Source organism: Pelophylax lessonae, assembly GCF_965119305.1.
Source record: "Pelophylax lessonae genome assembly, chromosome: 10".
Taxonomy (NCBI): domain Eukaryota; kingdom Metazoa; phylum Chordata; class Amphibia; order Anura; family Ranidae; genus Pelophylax; species Pelophylax lessonae.
This window is the reverse complement of record NC_138777.1, coordinates 8,343,943-8,361,656: the sequence shown is the minus strand read 5'-3', so window position 1 is coordinate 8,361,656 and position 17,714 is coordinate 8,343,943. Positions and strand designations below refer to the sequence as shown.

General features: G+C 47.9%; 1 protein-coding gene across 1 annotated transcript; it reads left to right on the top strand.

Moving 5' to 3' along the window:
• Positions 1-647: 647 nt before the first annotated feature.
• LOC309565574 (P2Y purinoceptor 1-like) lies at positions 648-14,709 on the top strand (the record flags this gene model as incomplete). The annotated part of the gene is made up of 2 exons (XM_082270528.1): positions 648-698; positions 13,726-14,709. The coding sequence occupies 2 exons, from the start codon at positions 648-650 to the stop codon at positions 14,707-14,709; spliced, it is 1,035 nt and encodes a 344-aa protein (XP_082126654.1).
• Positions 14,710-17,714: the final 3,005 nt, after the last annotated feature.

Genomic DNA, 17,714 nt, shown 5'->3' with positions numbered 1-17,714 from the left:
GCCATCTGGTGGCCATAATGTGGTACTATTGGATTCCTGATTGGTGTTTCAGTAAACTGATGCCTTATGGCCACTAGATGGCACTAACAATTGTAGGAATAGTAGATCATTAGCTCTCTCCAGTGGCCATAATGCAGTATTTTCCTGAAATACCTAGATGAGAATCACAGAAAGTAGTCAAATTACACAAATTACACAAATTATTGTGGTAAAATGACCCCTTATGGCCACTAGGTGGAGCTGATGACCCTATCCTACGCCATCTAGTGGCCATAATGTGGTACTATTGGATTCCTGATTGGTGTATTTCAGTAAACTGATGCCTTACGGCCACTAGATGGCACTAACAATTGTAGGAATAGTAGATCATTAGCGCCCTCCAGTGGCCATAATGTGGTATTTTCCTGAAATAACTAGATGAGAATCACAGAAAGTAGTCATATTACACAAATGCCGGCGATTATTCGGCGGTCGTGCGAATGCTTGAGACACTGACGCAGCACAATTTTAGTAAACTGATCTACTGGAACAATAAAGTTACGTCCGATGATTTTCTTTTTCTATAAAACTTGTAGCCGCCATCATTTCCCGCCAAGATTCTCTAGGGATGGTTCCGCCATCGCAGTATTTCTATACGACATATCGCCATGGTGATTGTAGAAATCGGACTTATCATAGAAGAGAAGGGGCGGCGTGCTGTGAGGTCACTCTCTCTCTTGTTTTCTATTGGTTGGCTCTTTGTATGGTGTGGTCACTCCTCACCTGTGAAAGGATGGGATTGGGTGAATGTTTTTGTACCGGATCCTCGCTCCGCTTTTTCTATATTCCTCCTCCGGCTCTCGGCCGGTTTTCTGTTTTTATATTTTGTTACTTCTTCAGCGAATAAAGAAAATAAAATTTCACTGAATGGAAAATGTTGTGCTGTGATTTCTGTGACTGGATGGGGGAGGGGGGAATGGGATCATCGGGAATTTGTACCTTGCTAAAGGAGAAAAGAAAAGGAGAACCTAAACCAGACAAGGGGTCCCTAAACTACGGCCCAAGGGCCAGATCCGGCCCCCTGCCAGACTTTACTCAGCCCCCAGCAACTCTTATATGTATGTGGGGCTTCTGATGTGATGAGGGGGCTTCTGATGTAAAAGGGGTTCTTTGATGTTAAAGGGGGACTTTGATGTGATGGGGGGGCTTCTGATCTGAAAGGGGGTTCTCTGTGATTGGGGGCTTCTGATGTGAAAGGGAGTTCTCTGATGTGACGGGGGACCTCTGATGTGATGGGGGGGACCTCTGATGTGATGGGGGTCTCTGATGTGATAGGGGGGCTTCTGATGTGATGGGGTCTGTGATGTGGTGGGGGCTTCTGATGTGAAAGGGAGTTCTCTGATGTGATGGAGGACCTCTGATGTGATGGGGGGTCTCTGATGTGATGGGGGGGCTTCTGATGTGATGGGGGTCTCTGATGTGATGGGGGGGCTTCTGATGTGATGGGGTCTCTGATGTGATGGGGGGGCTTCTGATGTGATGGGGTCTCTGATGTGATGGTGGGGGCTTCTGATGTAATGGGGTCTCTGATGTGATGGGGGTCTCTGATGTGATGGGGGGCTTCTGATGTGAAAGGGAGTTCTCTGATGTGATGGGGGGGGGGCTTCTGATGTGATGGGAGTCTCTGATGTGATGGGGGGTCTCTGATGTGATGGGGGGCTTCTGATGTGATGGGGTCTCTGATGTGATGGGGGGGGGCTTCTGATGTGATGGGGTCTCTGATGTGATGGTGGGGACTTCTGATGTGATGGGGGTCTCTGATGTGATGGGGGGTCTCAGATGTGATTGGGGGTCTCTGATGTGATGGGGGGGCTTCTGATGTGATGGGAGGGCTTCTGATGTGATGGGGTCTCTGATGTGATGGTGGGGGCTTCTGATGTAATGGGGTCTCTGATGTGATGGGGTCTCTGATGTGAAAGGGAGTTCTCTGATGTAATGGGGGACTCTGATGTGATGGGGGACTCTGATGTGATGGGGGGGCTTCTGATGTGATGGGGGTCTCTGATGTGATGGGGGGCTTCTGATGTGAAAGGGAGTTCTCTGATGTGATGGGGGGGGGCTTCTGATGTGATGGGGGTCTCTGATGTGATGGGGGGTCTCAGATGTGATTGGGGGTCTCTGATGTGATGGGGGGGCTTCTGATGTGATGGGGTCTCTGATGTGATGGGGGGGGGGAATGGGATCATCGGGAATTTGTTCCTTGCTAAAGGAGAAAAGAAAAGGAGAACCTAAACCAGACAAGGGGTCCCTAAACTACGGCCCAAGGGCCAGATCCGGCCCCCTGCCAGACTTTACTCAGCCCCCAGCAACTCTTATATGTATGTGGGGCTTCTGATGTGATGAGGGGGCTTCTGATGTAAAAGGGGTTCTTTGATGTTAAAGGGGGACTTTGATGTGATGGGGGGGCTTCTGATCTGAAAGGGGGTTCTCTGTGATTGGGGGCTTCTGATGTGAAAGGGAGTTCTCTGATGTGACGGGGGACCTCTGATGTGATGGGGGGACTTCTGATGTGATGGGGGGACCTCTGATGTGATGGGGGTCTCTGATGTGATAGGGGGGCATCTGATGTGATGGGGTCTGTGATGTGGTGGGGGCTTCTGATGTGAAAGGGAGTTCTCTGATGTGATGGAGGACCTCTGATGTGATGGGGGGACCTCTGATGTGATGGGGGGACCTCTGATGTGATGGGGTCTCTGATGTGATGGGGGTCTCTGATGTGATGGGGGTCTCTGATGTGATGGGGGTCTCTGATGTGATGGGGGGGGCTTCAGATGTGATGGGGGGGACCTCTGATGTGATGGGGGTCTCTGATGTGATAGGGGGGCTTCTGATGTGATGGGGTCTGTGATGTGGTGGGGGCTTCTGATGTGAAAGGGAGTTCTCTGATGTGATGGAGGACCTCTGATGTGATGGGGGGACCTCTGATGTGATGGGGGGACCTCTGATGTGATGGGGTCTCTGATGTGATGGGGGTCTCTGATGTGATGGGGGTCTCTGATGTGATGGGGGTCTCTGATGTGATGGGGGGGGCTTCTGATGTGATGGGGGCTTCAGATGTGATGGGGGGGACCTCTGATGTGATGGGAGGACCTCTGATGTGATGGGGTCTCTGATGTGATGGGGGGCTTCTGATGTGATGGGGGGCTTCTGATGTGATGGAGGTCTCTGATGTGATGGGGGTCTCTGATGTGATGGGGGGGCTTCTGATGTGAAAGGGAGTTCTCTGATGTGATGGGGGGGCTTCTGATGTGATGGGGTATCTGATGTGATGGGGTCTCTGATGTGATGGGGTCTCTGATGTGATGGGGGGCTTCTGATGTGAAAGGGAGTTCTCTGATGTGATGGGGGGTTTCTGATGTGATGGGGGGGCTTCTGATGTGATGGGGGGTCTCTGATGTGATGGGGGGGCTTCTGATGTGATGGGGGTCTCTGATGTGATGGGGGGGCTTCTGATGTGATGGGGTCTCTGATGTGATGGGGGGGGGCTTCTGATGTAATGGGGTCTCTGATGTGATGGGGGTCTCTGATGTGATGGGGGGCTTCTGATGTGATGGGGTCTCTGATGTGATGGGGGGGGCTTCTGATGTGATGGGGTCTCTGATGTGATGGTGGGGACTTCTGATGTGATGGGGGTCTCTGATGTGATGGGGGGTCTCAGATGTGATTGGGGGTCTCTGATGTGATGGGGGGCTTCTGATGTGATGGGGAGGCTTCTGATGTGATGGGGTCTCTGATGTGATGGTGGGGGCTTCTGATGTAATGGGGTCTCTGATGTGATGGGGTCTCTGATGTGAAAGGGAGTTCTCTGATGTGATGGGGGACTCTGATGTGATGGGGGACTCTGATGTGATGGGGGGGCTTCTGATGTGATGGGGGTCTCTGATGTGATGGGGGGCTTCTGATGTGAAAGGGAGTTCTCTGATGTGATGGGGGGGGCTTCTGATGTGATGGGGGTCTCTGATGTGATGGGGGGTCTCAGATGTGATGGGGGGCTTCTGATGTGATGGGGTCTCTGATGTGATGGGGTCTCTGATGTGATGGGGGACTCTGATGTGATGGGGGGGGGGGGCTTCTGATGTCATGTCATGAGGTCTCTGATGTGATGGGGTCTCTGATGTGAAAGGGAGTTCTCTGATGTGATGGGGGCTTCTGATGTGATGGGGGGTCTCTGATCTAATGGGGGGTCTCTGATGTGATTTACACTCCGGTTGTGTTTAATCAAACCAAGTTATTCCTGGGTGAAATGCGCATCAGCACTGAGCTACTTTGTTGATGAATAAATTTGTATTTTGATTGATCAGATTACATTCTATCCTGTCAATCAAAATCCACTTCCTGGGTGTGGCACATCGATCGATTGGATTGTCCACTATGGATTGATTATTCCCTTCAGAAGGTTGATTGGAAAATAAATTGATTGTTTATGGAAGGCGTGTCTGGTCACCATTACACTCCAGGATGAAAATAATGACAGTTATTTTCAGTTGAAGTTTAATCTGCCCCCCCCCCTTTCAAGTCACCACCCCCTCCTGAAGTTGGACTGAAATGCGACTGTGAAGTCATGCGAGTTCAGATGAAGTCACATGATTTCAAAGTCGCATTCAATGAGAAACAAGGGTTCAGGGACTTTTTTTTAAAATGCAAAACGCTGTTGATTTTTTGCGTTTTTGGTTCAATAGACTTCAATTGAGAAGCTGTACTTAAAGCAGTTTTATGGCGAGTTTACTGCGATTTTACTGCGATTTTGCTGTGATTTGCATTTTACATCTTTTAATCTGCTCAATAACAAATGCAAAATAAAAAAAACATAAAAATGCAAATCGCGGCAAAATCGCATGTTCAAAAAGCGACATACATAGGTGTGAATCGAGCCTTAAGCCCCCGTTCACATCGGTGCGATTTGACATTGCGATGTTACAGGTAAAATCGCAGCCTATTGCCAACAATAGCACCGTCCTAATAGGTGTGACGCCCCCTTTGCAGCATCACAGCAATTTCCAAAAGTAGTTCCTGCGCTACTTTTGGCGACTTCAATAGACGGCTGTGCAGGAACCCGCACAGATGTCTCTCAAGTCACCCCGAAGTTTGACTGAAATGCGGCTTTGAAATGGTGCGAGTTCATAAAAGTCGCACAATCTCAAAGTCGCGTTTAATGTAAAATGAGCGCTCTGATTTTTTTGAAACGCAAAATGCTGCTTTTTTTTGCTTCAATAGACTTCAATGGAGAAGCTACAGAAAAGCACGTAGTGCGATTTTAGCACGATTTTGCTGTGATTTGCGTTTTTTATTCTGCAAAACAACAAATGTAAAAAAAAAAAAACCCTATAAAAAATGCAAAACTCAAATTGCGGTTAAATCGCATGTTCAAAAACGCAAAAAAAAACATCATGCACATAGTTGTGAATCGATCCTTAAGCCCCCGTTCCTATCGGCAAGATTTGATAGGTCAAATCGCATGACAAATCGCAGCCTATTGCTGGCAATGGCACCATCCCAATTGGCGACTTTGCAGCACTGCACCAATTTCTAACAGTACTTCCTGCACTACTTCAATAGACATCTGTGCATAATCCCGCAACAACAAATAAAAAAAAATAAAAAAGCAGAAAAAAGAAAAATGCAAATCGCATGTTCAAAAAAGCAAAAAGCACTGCAGAAACGCTCAAAAGCCACATGCATAGCTGTGAATCGAGCCTTAGGCCCCTTTCACACTTGTGCAACTTGGGACTGCAAAGTCGCATGACAAGTCGTACCCCATGATTTCCAATGAGTACCGTTCATGTCTGTGCGACTTCAAAGTAGTCCCTGCACTTTGGTCCGATTTTAATGCGACTTGAGGTCCACAGACCTCAAGATTTACACAGGCATTGTTTCAAGTCGTGCGACTTCCAGGTCGTACAAGTGTGAAAGGGGCCTTAAGCTCCTGTTCATAGTGACCGATTTGACAGGTCAATTCGCATGACAAATCGCAGCATATTTGGGCGACTTCAATAGACGTTTGCAGGAACCTGCTCAGATATCTTTTAAGCCGCCTTTGAAGTCGGACTGAACTGAGTTCAGATAAAGTCGCACAATTTCAAAGCCGTGTTCAATGTGAATGAGGGTTAAGCCCCCATTCACATCAGAGCAATTTGACATGTTAAATCGCATGACACATCGCAGCCTATTGCCGGCAATGGCACCGTCCCAATTGGTGCGACACTGACTTTGCGGCTTCACACAGATGTCTTTTAAGCTGCCCTTGAAGTCGGACTGAACTGATTTCAGATGAAGTCGCACGATTTCAAAGCTGTGGGCAATGTAAACAGGTCAAATCGCATGACACATCGCAGCCTATTGCCGGCAATGGCACCGTCCCAATCAGTGCGACACTGACTTTGCGGCACCGCACCGATTTCCAAAAGTAGTCACTGCGCTACTTTTGGCGACTTCGGGGGCGACTTCAATAGACATCTGAGCATGGATGTGCACAGATGTCTTTTAAGTCGCACTGAACTGAGTTCAGATGAAGTCGCATGATTTCAAAGTTGTGGGCAATGTAAATAGGTCAAATCGCATGACACATCGCAGCCCATTGCTGGCAATAGCACCGTCCTAATTGGTGCAACACTGACTTTGTGGCAACGCACCGATTTCCAAAAGTAGTCCCTGCGCTAGGTTTGGCGACTTCGGGGGCGACTTCAATAGACATCTACACATGAACCGGCACAGATGTCTTTTAGGTCGCACTGAACTGAGTTCAGATGAAGTCGCACGATTTCAAAGCCGTGGTCAATGTGAACAGGTCAAATCGCATGACACATCGCAGCCTATTGCCGACAATAGCACCGTCCCAATCGGTGCGACGCTGACTTTGCGGCACCACACGACTTCCAAAACTAGTCCCTGCGGAGGCGACTTCAATAGACATCTGTGCATGAATGTGCACAATTTCTTTTAAGTCGCACTGAGCTGAGTTTAGATGAAGTTGCATGATTTCAAAGCTGTGGTCAATGTGAACAAGGGCAATGTGAACGAGGTCAAATCGCATGACACATCGCAGCCTATTGCTGGCAAATTCACCGTCCCAATTGGTGTGACACTGACTTTGCGGCACCGCACCCATCTCCAAAAGTGGTCCCTGTGCTACTTTCGGCGACTTCGGGGGCGACTTCAATAGACATCTACACATGAACCCGCACAGATGCCTTTTAAGTCGCAGTGAACTGAGTTCAAATGAAGTTGCACGATTTCAAAGCCCCAGTCAATGTGAACAGGTCAAATCGCATGACACGTCGCAGCCTATTGCTGGCAATGGCACCGTCCCAATCGGTGCGACACTGACTTTGCGGCACCGCACCGATTTCCAAAAATAATTCCCGTGCTACTTTTGGCAACTTCGGGGGCGACTTCAATAGACATCTGTGCATGAATGTGCACAATTTCTTTTAAGTCGCACTGAGCTGAGTTTAGATGAAGTTGCATGATTTCAAAGCCGTGGTCAATGTGAACGAGGGCAATGTGAACAAGGTCAAATCGCATGACACATCGCAGCCTATTGCTGGCACATGCACCGTCCCAATTGGTGCGACACTGACTTTGCGGCACCACACCGACTTTTTAAAAAGAAGTCCCTGTGCTACTTTTGGCGACTTCGGGGGCGACTTCAATAGACACCTGTGGTCAATGTGAACGAGGGCAATGTGAACAGGTCAAATCGCATGACACATCACAGCCTATTGCCATCAATGGCACTGTCCCAATCTGTGCGACACTGACTTTGCAGCACCGCACCGATTTCCAAAAGTGGTCCCTGTGCTACTTTTGGCGACTTCAATAGACATCTGCGCATGAACCCTCACAGATGTCTTTCAAGTCTCCCCCCAAAGTCTGACTGAAATGCGGCTTTGAACCAAAGCTCCATTCAATGTGAAGGAGGGCTAAATGGCTGGCAGTGCGTTTCTGCAGAACGCAGGCGACACTAGAAAACGCAGTGCGATTATTTCTTGATTGATGATTATGTGGAGATGGAAGATTTGCGCACTCGGTGACTATTCCAGGAAATGAGATTGTCGCTGGCTGTCGCTGGAAGGAATCTTCTCTTTGTTTTCGGTGAGCGGACGAGCGCTCGCTATAGAGACCGCAGTATGAGGGCTGAGCGCACATTGCACACCCCCTCCCCCGTTACCTGGAGAGAACAAACACATAGAAAAGACTTCTCTGCACCTCCCAGGGGAAATCAGAAGCAGCGGCGAGTCGCAGAGGATGGGAGACTCCTCCGAGCAGGTCAGTGCTGACATCCAATTATATATAACTCATTATTAAGAACAGTCCTGAATAGTCCAACTACCGGACTCCATGCCGGTTCACATAGCTGCGATGTCAGACATTGCATGCGATTCACACTGCACTGCTCTGCAATTCACATGCGATGTCTGCGTGATGCGAATTTAGCTATACAGATTGTATGGCTGAATTTGCATGGCATTCGGACCAAAGTCGCACAGGACCCTTTTTTTGGGTCCGCACCATAATAAGATCTCATGGGGGGTGTTCACACCTATGCGATCCGATTCATGTCCGAACTGAGAGGTCGCACTGCAATATGCGAACTGATCTGGGGGTGTTGTTAAGTTTGTATTGACACCCCCAGCGATTCGCATATGGCAGTGTGAACTGCCTGCGAGTAGGGTGCGATGCGGGAACCCACAGTGGATTTGCAGGGTTCCCGAATCGCATATGTGTGTGAACCGGGACTGCAGCCAAATAAAAAAAAAAAAAAAAAACAAACTATCATCCCATTAAAAAAAAGAAAATTAAATAAATGATACAAAATAAAATACATAACAAAAAAAAGATATATATATATAAAGCATCTCTTACACACTGCCAATCTGGAGCTCTCACCTGCAGTACTTCTATTCTGCCACAAGATGTCCTCATTCTGATAGCAAGCATGATTCAAACCCACTTCCTCTGAGCCCAAGTCACCCTGGCCCTCCCCCAATGGCTGGACAGTGAAAGGAGCTCGTCTCCCTGTCACTCTCCTCTCTCCTCCTATCAGCGTGCTTCATGCCAGCACATGGCTCCCTATGCTGCTCCTTCCAATGCAGGGACTGCAGGAGGCGCATATTGGGTCAAAGTCAGCTCAGCTACACTGATTGGGGGTTATTCCTTCAAGTCCCCACCCCCCCATTTTTCTGTCTTTCAAAAGTTGAACCACGCCCCTCCATTTTTCTGTTTCTACAAAGTTCAGCCCCCTCCCCCCATTTTTCTGTCTCTCCAAAGTTCAGCCCCCCCCATTTTTCTGTCTCTCCAAAGTTCAGCCCCCCCCCCCATTTTTCTGTCTCTCCAAAGTTCAGCCCCCCCCCTCCTCCCATTTTTCTGTCTCTGGAAAGTTCACCCCCCCCCCCCCATTTTTCTGTGTCTCCAAAGTTCAACCAACCTCCCCCCATTTTTCTGTCTCTCCAAAGTTCAGGCTCCCCCCCCCCATTTTTCTGTCTCTCCAAAGCTCAGCCCCCCCATTTTTCTGTCTCTCCAAAGTTCACCCCCTTCCCATTTTTCTGTCTCTCCAAAGTTCAGCCCCCCCCCTCCTCCCATTTTCTGTCTCTGGAAAGTTCACCCCCCCCCCCATTTTTCTGTCTCTCCAAAGTTCAACCCACCTCACCCCATTTTTCTGTCTCTACAAAGTTTGACCCCCCCCCCCCATTTTTCTGTGTCTCCAAAGTTCAACCCACCTCCCCCCATTTTTCTGTCTCTACAAAGTTTGATCCCCCCCATCCTCCCATTTTTCTGTCTCTCCACAGTTCACTCCCCCCCCCCCCACATTTTTATTTCTTGCCAGAGTTCAGCCCCACCCCCACATTTTTCTGTCTCTCTAAAGTTCAACCCCCCCCCCCATTTTTCTGTCTATAAGCCCAGTAAAAGTGCACATACAGCATATTTGTTATGTGGGAATGGAGGACAAAAAAATATATATTATTAGGCTACATCCTGTGCTGGATAAATGTTTTTCATTGATTTTGAACAGAAAACACTGCATTTGGCCACTAGATGGAGCTAAATATTGTAAGAGATTGCTATGATACTTAGCTCCATCTAGTGGCCAAATGTGATATTTTTTAAAAAAAATACCGCACTTGGCCGCCAGATGGAGCTAAGTATTATAATTGATTCCTATGATACTTAGCACCCTCTAGTGACCAAAAGCAGTCTTTTCAATTTAAAATTACTTTACAATCGTAATCGTATTAGGATGACAGCTGTTGACTATGTTGAACCTGACTATGCTCCCTCGTTGTCACCCTGTCATACACTCACCCATTGGAGAGACCAGAAATGACTGTCCTAGCGCACACTGCGCAGGTGTGAAGCATCGTTATTGCTATTCGGAAGACGGCCCTGATCAATAATGTATACCTGACACTGGAGCAAGTGCAGGAAGTGGCTGAAATAGGCAGAAGAAGATCAGCAACAATGAAATGGGTAAAGAAAAAGGGAAAGAAAAGATAAAAAATGTCAGATGCTTATGATACACGGTACACAGAGCAAACTAAGTGTCATCTAGTAGGGGTTTACATCTACATTATAGCTGAGCTCCAGGCAGGTGCAGAATGAACATTTAATCCAGTTACAGATTTATTAAAAAGTTGCCAAATGTATTTTTAAACAACACAGGTATAAGTACCCGAATGCTATCTCTATATTAGCTCCCCGTAAAGCTCTGTGCAGCAGTACTTAAACAAAAAAGAGTTGGTGAACAAAGAGTGGGCAAAAGTGAGGTCCTTGACCTAGTTGGTGGCCAGTTGGTGACCAAGCAGTAGACGAAATTGAGGTCCTTGACCTGGCTGGGGATGGGTTGGTGACCAAGTAGTGGGCAAAAGTGAGGTCCACAGTGAACAAATGTCAAGTGGACCTGACCTGGCTGGAGGCGAGTTGGTGACCAAGCAGTGGGTAAAAGTGGAGTCCTTGACCTGACTGGGGGTTGTTGACCAAGTAGTTGGCAAAAGTGAGGTCCCTGACCTAGCTGGGGGTGGGTTGGTGACCAAGTAGTGGGCAAAAGTGAGGTCCTTGACCTATTCGGGGCCAGTTGGTGACCAAGCAGTAGATAAAATTGAGGTCCTTGACCTGGCTTGGGGATGGGTTGGTGACCAAGAAGTGGACAAAAGTGAGGTCCCTGCCCTGAATGGGGTAAATTGGTGAAGAAACAGTGAACAAATGTCAAGTGGACTTGACCTGGCTGGAGGTGAGTTGGTGACCAAGTAGTGGACAAAAGAGAGGTTCTTGACCTGGCTAGGGGAGGGTTGGTGCCCAAGCAGTGGGTAAAAGTGGAGTCCTTGACCTGACTGGGGGTGGTTGACCAAGTAGTGGGCAAAGGTGAGGTCCCTGACCTCGCTGGGGGTGAGTTGGTGACCCAGTAGTGGACAAAAGAGAGGTTCTTGACCTGGCTAGGAGAGGGTTGGTGATCAAGCAGTGGGTAAAAGAGGAGTCCTTGACCTGACAGAGTTGTTGACCAAGTAGTGGGCACGAGTGAGGTCCCTGACCTAGCTGGGGGTGGGTTGGTGACTAAGTAGTGGGCAAAAGTGAGGTCCCTGACCTAGCTGGGGGTGGGTTGGTGACCAAGCAGAAGACAAATGTGAGGTCCTTGACCTGGTTGGGAGCCAGTTGGTGACCAAGCAGTGGGCAAAAGTGAGGTCCATGACCTGGCTGGATGAGGGTTGGGGACCAAGCAGTGAACAAAATTAGGTCCTTGACCTGGTTGAAGGTGAGTTGGTGACCACACAGTGGGCAAAAATGAGGTTCCTGACCTGGCTTTGTGTGAGGGGTGTCTGGTTCACAAGACTCAAAGAACTGAATTACAAATTTTGGTAAGATATTGATAAGCTACATACACCGATCAGCCATAAAATTATGACCACTGGCAGGTAAAGGGAATATCTCGTTACAATAGCATTTGAAAATTGGTGGGATACATTAGGCAGCAAGTGAATATGTTATCCATGAAATTGATGTGGTGAAAGCAGAAAAAAATGGGCATCGCAGTTTGTTGTGTATGGGGCAGTGAAGCCCATGGTGACCCCTGTTCACATCCAAAAGCTTCTACTATGGTCACATGAACATCAGAACTGGACTGCAGAGCAATGGAAGAAGGTGGCTTGGTCTGATGAATCATGTTTTCTTTTACATGATGTGGATGGCCGGGTGCATGTGAAGTCACTTACCTGGGGAAGAGATGGCACCCGGATGCATTATAAGAAGGCAAGTCGGCAGAGGCGGTGTGATGCTTTGGGCAATGTTCTGCTGGGAAATCTTGGGTCCTGCCATTCATGTGGATGTTACTTTGGTGTCCATGCCTCAATGGGTCAGGGCTGTTTTAGCAAAAGGGGGCCATACTCAATATTAGGTGGGTGGTCATAATGTGATGTCTAATCAGTGTATACGCAAAATGCCTACGCACAGGGCTTTTGTTCTCAGAGAATAGGTGCCGGAACTCCCCCTTTTCAAGTCACCTTTTGTCTCCGCCCCTACCCACCTCCGAGCACCGTTTCTGGGTTCCACCTCCCACCTCCGAAGACCACCCCTTTTAGATAATACAGTAACATTTGTGGTACTAACTAATTTGTATTGAGCTTGTTAATGATAACAAGAAAAGCAGTAGAATAGATCCCCTGCAGCCAGCAACAATGGACCACTCACAACAAAACACCCCACTCCCTAGCATCAACAACAGATCTCCTCGCAGCCAGCATTAGCAGACCCTCTGTAAGAATAGATCCCTCCCAGCAACAATGGACCACCTACAAGAAAATACCACCCCCTCCCTGAGCAACAATAGACCACCAGAAGCAACAATAGACCTCTTCCTCAACAGTAGATCCCTCCCAGAAATGACTGATCCTCCAGCAACATAAGACCTACCCTTAGCAAAAATAGATCCCCTGCCAGCAACAACAGATCTCCCCAGCAACAGACCCCCCTGCAATAATAGATTCCCTCCAGTGACAATAGATTCCCAGCAACCAGCATCAACAGACCCTGCAGCACACCTCCAGCACCCCTTGCCATTACATACATTCAGTCCTGGAGGTGCCGGAACTGCGTTCCCCAACGTTCCCGCTGAAAAAAAGCCCTGCCTACGCATACTATTCATTTCTCCTAAGTTTTTGCTGCATCCCAAAAGCCCAGATCCAAGGACAAGAACTATGCATATGGCAGCTTCACTGGAGCTCCAATGTGTCGCTTGCATCCATCATCCCCCCCATGCAGTGGGCAGCATCTTGTTGACCAACAGGGGCATAGACTTCCAAATGAGGAGCTTAAAGCGAACCCATAGGTGTCTTTAAGTGACCAACATGGTCTGGTTACACAAAACTGGTATTTGGTTTTATTGTCTGGTATTCCTGGATTAAACCAACTGAGGATGTGTTGTCATGCTGAAGACACCATAGTCCACCAAACCCAGATGGCAATCACCTCCATTATTGGCCCCATCTGTTCCTACAGATATAAGATCTGTGTTGAGACATCGAAAGTCGAGGGGGAGGGTTGGAGTATCTGCTGCTACCGATTGGTCATTATTATTGCTCCTTGTATAGGTAAGCTTGGAGATACCAAAAGCTTTTGGTTGCTAGATTTTTTTCAAGAACTTATTATTCATAGAGTTACTGGTTGACCAAACTGATGGTTCTTTTTTTTTTCTTCTCTCAGAGGGCGAGGTTAGAAGATGACTTTTGTGAGAAAAGAGGCACCTTCCTCGGGACTATCCAGAGAGTTATCTTCCCCATCATCTTCCTCTTCATCCTTCTGGTGGGATTGTCCCTGAACCTCGCTGTCATGTGGATCTTGGCAGCTCGGATCAAACGTTGGAACAGAAGCACCATTTTCCTCTTTAACCTGGTCCTAGCTGATGTCACTTGGATCCTTTGCCTCCCTTGCTTGATATACTACCACTTCAACCATCTGCACTGGATCTTCGGCGATGCCGCCTGTAAAATCACCAGGACCATTTATCACACTTGCTATTACTGCAGTATCTATTTTGTTACATGCCTAAGCATCGATCGTTACCTAGCCATCGTTCATCCTCTCAAATCTTTGAGGATCCTCAAGAAGCGCCAGTCCTTGCTCATCTGTGTGACCATTTGGATGGCAACATCTGTCAGTAGCTTGCCTGTAACCTTTCTAGCGGGAACTCAAGTCTGTGAGAACAATAAAACAATCTGCTCCCTCTACGTGTTTTCCAAAGAGACGCACATCACGTTGCCTTACTCTTTAATTGCAACTGCTATTGGGTGTCTGCTGCCCTTCGCTTCCATATGCTACTGCTACTGTAGCAGCGTAGGTAAACTAAGACAGATAGAATTGCAAAGAAGAAAGAAGAGAAGTCTATTGACCAAACTCATGTGCTCGGCTTTGGTCATTTTTGGTCTTCTCTATCTACCCTATCATGCCTCCCGGAACTCCTGCATTTTATTGAGAATAATTATGCCGAAGAATTCAGTGGTCATTGAGAGGGCTGATGCTTTGTTCTTCATAGAGATGGCCGTGTGCAGCCTGAATACCTGTATCAATCCTCTCTTCTGTTTTCTTGCTGGAGGGGACTTTCGGGAACAAGTTTGTCGAATAGCGAACTCCATCCCGCCTTTGAAAAAATGGAGGCTTAAGAATAGGAGAACGGTTTGCCCAAAATAAAACTTTTATGGCAAGGCCAAACACTGCAGGTTAAAGCACAGGCATACTGTTACTCAGAGGCGTAACTAGAACCTTCAGGTCCCCGGTGCAAGAAACCATGAAGGGCCCCCTGGACCCCTGGGCCCTTCCCTTCAAGCCTGGGGCTCTTTCCACTGATCCTGGGGCCCTTTACTCTTGTTGCGGGGCCCTTTATTACGGTCCCGCAGTGGGACCTTTTTCACAAGTTCTGCAGTGGGCCCCCTTCCTGCCATCTTGGGCAGTGGTGTATTTTGGTTTTGTGCTGCCCTAGGCAAGACTAAAATTGGGCGCCCCCATCTAAATTTGTCCCACCCCTTCCTGTTTAAGATACACCCCTTAATTTGTTATTATTATTATTGAAGCCCTCAGTTCTGCTTGCAGGCACGCAGACTGGTGGACGACCCCCTGGGCCCCCATTTATCATTCACTGCCTCTCCATCCCCCCATATATTATATATACACTGACCCCTATGTGCACTGATCCCCCCCATCACCCCATATATTATATATACACTGACCCCCATTGTATTATATATACACATTGACCCCCATTGTATTATATATACACTGACCTCCCATGTATGATATGGGGCTTTTTGGGGGCGCCAGACAGATTTTACTCCTGACCCAGTCCACCCTTATAAGACCCAGGAGCATTTTTTGGTGACGCCCCCCCCTGGAAAGTGCCGTCCTAGGCCTGGGCCTTGTTGGCCTAGGCCAAGATACAGCGTTGATCTTGGGGCCTCCTCACGGTGGTGGAATGCCAGGGCCCGGTTGCAAGTGTGACCTTTGCGATCCTGGAAGTTCACTCACTGGTGTCAGTAATCTTTATTTTTTGGTATTTTAATTGTATTATTTTTTATTATTTTATTATTTTTTTTTACAACGTCACTGACTATGACTCTGTCCATTCAGAAAAGGAAGGAGCTGGTAAATTACATATTTACCGACCCCTTTCTGGTTCTCTATTGTGACACATCCCCTGCAGTAGCCGGCAGGACAGGGGAGGGAGCACAGTAGGGGGCAGCACAGTGGGGGGGGGGGACCAGGGGAGCACACAGGGGCCCAGAGACGGCAGAACACAAGTGAACTAGATAGGAGGAGCGGCGGGGGCAGCATACAGAGGAACCAATCTCCTGCATATTCCTCCTGCAGCTACAGGAGGAAAAAGGAGGACAGTGATTTCTCTACATGCTGCCCCCACTGCCCCTCCTATCCAGGTGTACAGGGGAGCCACACAGGGGCCCGGTTGCAATTGCAACCCCTGCAACCCCTGTAGTTATGCCCCTGCTGTTACTGGGGCTTGCCAGACCATGAGATGTTTTTTTTCCACCAGAAATGGCCTGTTTTGAAGCTAAACATTTGGGAGTTCATCAATTTAATACAGGGGTCTCCAAACTTTCTGCAGAAAGGCCCAGTATACTGTCCTTCAGACTTTAGGGGGGGGGGGCGGACTGTGCCCAGTGGGACTAAACAATGTCCAATCTTTGGTATTCAGGGGAGAAATTGTTGGTGTAATTGGGAGGAATAGTGTCCCATTTTTGTTGTCCGTGGAAGGAATTTTACCCCATCGTTGTCAGTGGCAGGAATTATGCCCCATCATTGTTGTCAGTGGCAAGAATTATGCCCCATCGTTGTTGTTAGTGGCAGGAATTATACCCCATCATTGTTGTCAGTGGCAGGAATTATACCCATCGTTGTTGTTAGTGGCAGGAATTATACCCCATCATTGTTGTCAGTGGCAGGAATTATACCCATCGTTGGTCTCAGTGGTAGAAAAAATGCCTCAAGGGCCAGATAAAGGCAAGTAAAGGGCTGCATCCAGCCCCAGGGCCATAGTTTGGAGAACACTCATGTAGTATAAAGGGCTCAAGCTCAACTGGTATTGGCAGAAGTCAACCATGCATGAGAGAGGGACGCCCAGGAACTGTCCAAAAAGGTTTATTACAGCAAGGCAGAAGACAAACCATTCAATGCAGGAGGGCTTTTTACAGCAAGTCCATAGCATAAAAAAAAAAAAAACATTGGCTTGTCCAGGCCACTAACTAAACTTATGTTAGTTCCTGACTAACAGGATGTCCTCCTAGCGGGTTCCCCAAAACAAACAGGCAACACTTGCACCTCCTTAGTGTTCTGTCAGCAGTCAGCCAATTCACCCAGCAGAAGGCTCTCAGAACAGAAAATGAAAGAGAGCCTCTAGCATTAGTCAGCTCACATACTGTATATAAAGGCCCATGGACAGTTGACTAGTTAGTGAGTTCTGGCTAACAGGCAGAATGTGGACCTGGGACTGGAGGCTTTATCCCACCCAAAGCTCCACAAAGCCTCCAGGCTCAAAGACTCAGATCAGAACTTCTTAAGTTCTGAGGAAACCACAAAGTTCGCTTCCTCCATAGCAGACAAGTACCCTGAGAACCCTCACCCTCATCATCTACGTTGATGTCAAATGGATTCAAATAAAGGAATGTTTATTATGAATCTTCTATGCCAATTTCCATAATGGAGTGCCAAGGATGCCATGGAATGGAATGCCATGGATAGCAATAAAAACATCAAAGCTCAAACCCGGCCTCGTGCTACTAAAAATAAATGTTTTTGTCCGTGTTCCTGTTATAATAAATAAATTCCCATCTTTGGGTTGTAGTATAGACAGTTTTTGGAGACTAAAGCCCCGTACACACATACCGATTGTCGGCCGTAAATATTCGTCAGCCGAACGATCGGCCGATTGTCGGCTTGTTAGCATGATGCTTCCGACAACCGAAAGCGACTTTTCGGCCGAACAAAATCTGGTGTGCAGCCTATAAAATTTTTGTTGGCCGTCACCAGAATGGCCGATTGTTCGCCAGTCAGTACAGAATTCGGCCGACAAACAGCAGATTAGCAAGACTGGGCATGCTCAGAAAAGAAAAAACACACGGAAAGTTAACCATCACATGACATCACTTCTGCAGTCGGCTGTTGTTGGCCAACAAAATTCGTGTGCA